The 7,148-nt window shown below is 36.8% G+C and overlaps 1 protein-coding gene across 1 annotated transcript in view; it reads right to left on the bottom strand.

Moving 5' to 3' along the window:
- Positions 1-2,407: 2,407 nt before the first annotated feature.
- The window catches only part of UBR1 (ubiquitin protein ligase E3 component n-recognin 1), a 69,193-nt gene continuing 64,452 nt past the window's right edge, over positions 2,408-7,148 (bottom strand). Inside the window, 4 exon segments of the mRNA XM_075754372.1 lie at positions 2,408-5,053; positions 5,544-5,645; positions 5,847-6,017; positions 6,664-6,741. Coding sequence (XP_075610487.1) covers positions 4,912-5,053; positions 5,544-5,645; positions 5,847-6,017; positions 6,664-6,741 — 493 coding nt within the window. The 3' untranslated portion in view covers positions 2,408-4,911.

Genomic DNA, 7,148 nt, shown 5'->3' with positions numbered 1-7,148 from the left:
CTATTGCCAGTAATTACTTAGTCATTAGATTGTTCATTTCTATCCTGTAAAGGCACTCAGAGTCCCCATCGATACAGACATATTACAAAAAGATGACAGCTCATTTCACAGGAATCACGATAAATTTTACTTTACTAAATAAATGTTTTCTCCTTTGCTTTGTACGTATGAGTTTCCTCAGACAGTAGAAGTACACCCTACATATCTAGCTTGCGTTACGGCACCTGTCACGATAGTTTGGAATATTTAACGTTACAGCCACTGGATCAAGAAAACAAACTCAGCTAGCAGCATGGACTCCATTTTTAATTCTCTGTAATTTATAAAGACAAAGATGGCATTAGCAAGCCAAGCCTTTAAGCCGAAGCATCTGCTCAGATACAGAAATAAATACGATTTGGCGGACACTTCTTATCCTATTTGTTATTAATGCTTAATCCAGCCAGAATTAATAACAATACATTTGTGCAACAGCTAATTCCAGAGTGAGGAACTCACCTATGCATAAAACTATCTTCTTTATGAAGCTCTTCATACAAAAAAACCTGAAACATTTTAATGTTCAGTTTCTGGAGAAGGCACTATGGCAGTTCCTGTAGAAATCGCAATTATGATGCTCTTCCTTTAAAGCTTTCTGATTACCACTGAAAAACACTTGCTCTACATTGATCATAAAGAAAAAATAATTAATTAATATAGAAATACTGCACATTTAAGGTTTCATTTATATTTAAAAAAATGAACACAGCACATTTCCTTAGAGGATAGAAAACTCCCTTCTGCAAACTGATTTTTTTAAATTGCATACAGTCGTACAGTTCTCTACAACACAAGAGTCACAATATTTAAAAACTTACAAATCATTTGGTACACACGTGCTTTGTATCCGTTTCCCCGCTATGGGAGCACATTAGGCTCTGCATGCGGTACTGTCCAGTTTAGCAAAGAACCATAAAGGTGGGAAGCTCATGGAAGGTGGAGTCCTTATTTCTGAGGAGACTATCACTTGGATGATCTTGTCCTGCTCCTGTATGTCAATTAACTGGAGGCAACTGCATGGAGTATGTAAATTGAATTGCTCAATGAAGTTGTGTGTAAGTCTGAATTAGGAAAATAAACACTCCTAGATCATCTGCAGTATCAGAGGATTGAGATACATCGGTTTCGCCACTTTTAGTAAAAGTCAGCATGAGTCACAGAAAGAAGTTTAGAAAAATGTAACTAGGATTAGAAATAACTGGGTTTGAGAGACTTGTATAGGGGTGGATTTTCATTATTATCCATTTATTTCCCGTATCAACCCCCCAGTTTAGCCCACCTGCAAACCACAGAAAAACAAAGAAAAGATATTGTGCCACAGAAAGGAAACAACTTTCATTTTTGAAGAAAGTATCTCTGAAGATCTTGTGAAGTAATAGGTTAAAAGAATCTAAGTAAAAAACTCAGATATTGTATCATGAATCTGACTAGTTAATATCGGAGATTATTCAAGGGCATTGTCTAGAAAATAAAAGTGGATTTCAACCATAAAACAAAGCATATGACAACCAAAATCCTCCTGTATGCAATTTTGTACATTTGTACATTGCATCTTGAGATTCGTACTATGCAAAAAAATGGTGCTGTGGCTTTTTTCTTCCCCCCCCCACAATGAATGGGCTTCTTGTTCTAATGCTCTTCAGAACAGTTTTGGTAGTAGATTTTTATCTACCTACCTTTACCTTTTACCTTTTCAGGAATTAGTTCTTTAAAAACATTTCCTTTACTAAGAATAAGCATAGAGAGCACCACCATTAACACCCAAACTCCATAAGCTTAACGGTACCCGAAGCTACAGCAAAGCAGCGAGAAAGTGATGACAACCAGCAGCCTGTAACATAAAAAGGGGCAAGAAGTACTGGCCATTTCTATGTAAAAGATTTCTTGGCTCTTTGCTCTGTAAGAAACCACTTTTTAAAATAAAAAAAAAATTTAAAAGCATCACACAGCACATTAGACCAACACCACAAACCTTCCCTTTCCAGAGGTTAAGTACCTGACAGACAGTGCAGCCAGTTCTTCTCTGAGAAGCTACAAAACCAGAATCACTCAACTAATCAGTTTAAGGACATGTAAATATTAAATTTGGTACTTACGACTTCTTTTACAAATTGAGGTAGACACTGCAGGAATTTGCATCTGTAAAATACTAGGACAAGTTTCAAGTGGAATATTTATTTAAATAAGAAAAAGCGTGCCACTGTTACTAACTGGTACGATGATGATATGGACCACAGGGATAACTGGTATTGTTTACGCGCCATTTACTAACTCTTCCCCTTTTCTGTACTGATGGCTGCTGCTATAATGCTCCTGTAAAATGAACTGTGAAGTAGAAGTGTCAAAGTGCCTCCAAATAAAAGCTGAATAATCTATGAGAAGTTACTTTATTTCATTTTTTTTAAATATACATATACAAGATATTTTATTTCAAAAGCACAAGAACATTATACAAGTTTCAAATTTACATTTTTGCAATTAAAGATACCAATATGTGCATTATCAAATAACTTCTGTCAGCTTGGATGGAACAGAAATCAGTGGTGTAAGCATCTTGCAATCACTAAATACAGATTATACTCACAGTGAACAAAACTGCATAGTAATTTATGAAATGAAAGATGACCATGCTAGTCAGTGAATGATATGGGAGCCCATTTGCTAAATTAGTATGTGCAAACATACAGAAAGATGCAACTTTCCTCTCCCACTTCTTCAGCTACAAAAAGATTTCTAGAGCTTTAAACACAAGCTCACCTGCTCAGACCAGCTCCTGTCCTTATATACTACAGTTCAGACAGAAAACAAAATAAACTGATCTCACTGCATATTTGATAATGGAATTTTTGTATCAGTGAAGTGCAAGGTAACTGAAAGTTTTTGATAAAGGAATAGGTAAATATCAGAGGGAAACAGCAAGTGAACACAGTTTTGCTATCAACGAGGCATACATTTGCTAGTCTTCATCCAATGTTTTTGTTGGTAAGAAGTGTTTTGATGACCTTAGAAATTGCCAGTGCATGCAAGTTTTCATGACAACTGTTCTTCTAAATTCAGTATGCATTTGAAAAACATTTTAGAGAAGACTAACAGAATTAAGGTTTGTCTTTAAAGAGTTTCATGTTCAGGTTTTAAAAGTCTGAAAGAAGCAAAATAAGGAGAATGGTCTTAACTGCAAGAAACAGAATACCTGAAAAATACACCAAAGCCAGGGAAAGAGTATTGCAAAAGTTATAAAAAAGTATTTGAAGTCAGAACAATATTTGAGTTCATTGATATTACATTTTTAGATGCGTTATGGTGCTGTTCAGTGCACTCATACGTACTCTAAAAACTTTAAAAAACTAGGAGAACAATGATACTTAAATCTAAATCATTTGTGATTCTACTATCTCTCATACAATCAGTAGCAAAATAAACAAACCAAAAAACCAAAAACAAATCATACAAAAACACGCTCTCAGACATTAATTTGAAAGCCTCCCCTTGCAGGCCTTATTAAAATGACACAAAAGAATCCAAACAGCAAAGGGGCGGGGAAATTTAGACTAATGACAACTTCAAACTTTTGCACAGAAATGGGCTTTCCTGGGAAAGCCTTTTTACCTATCACATTACAAATTCTTTCACATGTATTATGGTTGAAATTCAGAAAACAGAACAACAAACATTTAGAACTGAAGGACAGTCACGTATCGAGAGAGAGTTCAATCACAATGTGCTATTAACTACTTAAGGACAAAGACAGACGTTGACACCTTTTTTTCCCTTTTCTGCTATAACCGGCACTGAACCACTGAACACACCCCTCAAAACACACAATTTCATTTATGCAGGCAGGGCTCCAAACAAGAGTGACAGAGGATGAAGAGTGGAAAATCCCTCAAATATGGGCAAAACCCCCCTTATTTCTGATTCTAAAACTTGCTGCTTTTGGGCCTTGATTTTAGTCCAGTGATAGCTTTGAAGGTCTTCTACTTTACTGAAGTCTCTGGCTCTTGTATAACTTGCAGAGCTACACTACAACTACCTAACAGTACTTTCACGTTTGGTTCTCGGGGAAAATCTCAGAAGACAAACTGTAAAAGAAGTAAAACTAGCCAAATGGTGTAGCCCTAGACCTCTTAGGATACACAACATTAATAGAGGACAAATTCATTAGATAAAGTGCAGTTCTGGCAATGCAAAAAGCATGGACTTTATTTTTTGATGCAACAAGCAAGATGGTAACTCCTCCATGCACTTTCTATCCCACACTTCTCCTTTAAAGAGTTCATTAATTAAAAACTCCTCATTAAATCCCATGATATAGCTGAATGCAGGCTTTTTCTGTACAACTTAATGTTTGCTGTACCTGTTGCTACAGATTACTAAAGGCCTGACACCACTTGCACTCCAATATTATGCCACAGATCTTGACCTATTTAAAAGCTTCACTAAGCTTGGGAAAAGAACCTAGGAGGAAAGTAAAGGAAGCTTTTCCATAGCAACACCATTTAGGTATAATCTCAAGACATGGAAGGGACAGAAACGTGGTATGTGCCCTCAAGCACAGCATTTGGGAAGCTGTCCTCGTCAAAACATGTGAAACAATTACAACTTCTCCAAAAAAAAAAAAGTGGAAATATTTCTGGACCTGAATGTTCAGTAATAATCATATAATGTGGGTTTCCTTTTGAGGGGGGAAAAAGCCAAAAGAGCAAAACATATGTCATAGGATTCTATTTCAATGTCTCAGTAATACATCCAACCTAGAGAATCCATCATGTCCGAACTACAGAATCCACTTGAGAGCAGATTATTTACTGCCACCCTCCTTTCCTTTTCCAAAGCACTGCCAAAGAGAAGAGTTTTCACTAAAACTCAAGAGACTCAGAGCAGTTGCCAGTTGAATCCAAAGAAGATCTGATTCGTTTCTTGGCTCCTGGCAATCTGCTCTATGATGCAGTGTTGCTGCCATAGCAGATGGAGCTTCCGGTAACGCTCCTGACATAAATGCAGGGGATTGCCTCTTCTTCATAGAAGGAAAAAAGGAGAATACCCAATAAGCATATCAGAATAGCAACTCACAAACTGTTCCATTAATAGCTAGCATTAACATTCTTAACAATAGCCAGAAAAATATTAAATACTTTTATGAATACCAAATCTAACAAGTCTACTGGAAATGAAAAAAATTCCACGTGCGACAAGCAACAACTGCCACTTCCAAGATGACATCGCAGCACTGGCAGTTGTTGCGCATTTCTGATGCAAAGCACACAAAGTATTCTTGAGAAAAGTAAGAAAGTTTAACAGTACCAAAAAAGTGTATTTTTCCATTACGAATGACCCATGCACAACTGGAAGCTGCCATCAGGACTTTGAGGTTAAACAAGTTCAGCAGGCCAAGACACATATGACGGTGCTGTACATGCTAGCAGAAGAACATGTTGTCTAATGGGTATAAGAAAGAAAGAGATACCAAAATGGGAATGTAGAAAGTCAGTCAAACATTCACTTACTTCAGACCTGGATCTGTTTCTCCATATTCATCCAAGTAGGGAGCAGGATATAAGCAGCCCCTGGTTTTACCTTCAATGAGGACAACTTTGCATTCCCTGATTCTTAAGGAAAAAATAGCTACATTTAAAATACAAGACAACTCCCAGCAAGTTCTTAACTTTTTGGTGAGCTATATTTTAGGTCAAAGCAATGTTTCTTTGTCTCAGACAAAAAGAATGAAGTGCTTTGACAATGTTATGAAATTTGACCTTCAAATACTTCCCTTTACTCTTTACCACAATGAATTCTAGCTAGCTACTTACTTGAGAAACATACAGACTCCAGCTCCACATTGAAGAGCATGAGAAGTACAGGCTCCCAACTCCTCCCCGTTCACCAGTTCCTGACAGCAAGTATTCTGGGAACACAACATAGCCCCACAGAATAAACACAATACTGGATGTTTTTGTTCATCATCAGAAGACCGCGGGCATCTAAAAGAAGTGTAACCAGAAGTTATTGCAGGAATTAAACTTTAAAAGAAATGTTAACTATGGATAATGTTCCTTAAGAAACAATAACAACAAAAACCCAAACAAGACCCCAATCCACAAACAGACAAAAAACCTAAGACATACTATGCCATAACCGTATTTCATGTATTTGCTTCCTCTGGCTATATTTTTACATTGCTTGAAATATTTTATCTGCAAGATATCTGCTTTGAGCAGGAGGTTGGACTAGATGGATCTGCTGAAGTCTGCTAACCTGAATTATCCTATGATTCACTCTTCCTGGCATAAACCAGTGCCAACCGTCTGGGCTTTTTGTGTCCAGTGCAAAAATAATTTTCAGGCTTATGGCCCAACCAAATACACATTGCACTAGTGAAAAATGACCAGAAGATTAAGCTATAATACTTTTATAGGCTATCCTATCAGACACAAGTGACTTATTTAGCAAGCTATTGTGTTTCAGACTTAAAATGAACATGTGCAAGTATTGGACAGTATAACCATACCAGTGCCTTCACTTCTGAAAAATAATTTCTGTACACAGTTTCAACACCAGTTACAGTAACTGCAAGAACACAAAAGTGACAAAACACCTGGGAAGGCAACCTAATGTGTCACGTCTTACCTAAATTGAGAGGCTTGGTTCAGAAGGCAGCTATAGTCTTCAGGAAGCTCTATTAAACTATTTCTTTTCCTAGGGTACCTGGGTAAGTGAAAAGGAACTATAATGAGAATAACAAAAATCACAGCAAAGAACAGAATAGATAGCTATAAATTGTGATCCTACTAAGCTTTTGGTCCTTTCTGCAAGCTTCTGCAGTTCTAGAGGAACTCTTCAGTCCTAGGAGCCCAAGTGAGAGGCTCCACAGGAGAGCTTTGGCATTTCTATATTCCAGCATAGGTCACGAAACTAAATTTCATATGTAACATATATGTATGAAGATATTTCATATTTTAGTTAGCATTTGTTTTTTCCTAGAATAAGCTACATAACTTGTCTAATGGAATGTTGTACATTCTCCATGAAGAGTCACTGCATGAGGAATAATACAAAACCATTTAAGAGAGAAATGTACTTTTGGTAGCAGAGCAAGAGGAAGAAAATATAAG

The sequence above is a fragment of the Balearica regulorum genome, chromosome 5, assembly GCF_011004875.1.
Source record: "Balearica regulorum gibbericeps isolate bBalReg1 chromosome 5, bBalReg1.pri, whole genome shotgun sequence".
Lineage (NCBI taxonomy): Eukaryota > Metazoa > Chordata > Aves > Gruiformes > Gruidae > Balearica > Balearica regulorum.
This window is presented reverse-complemented; position numbering and strand designations above follow the sequence as displayed.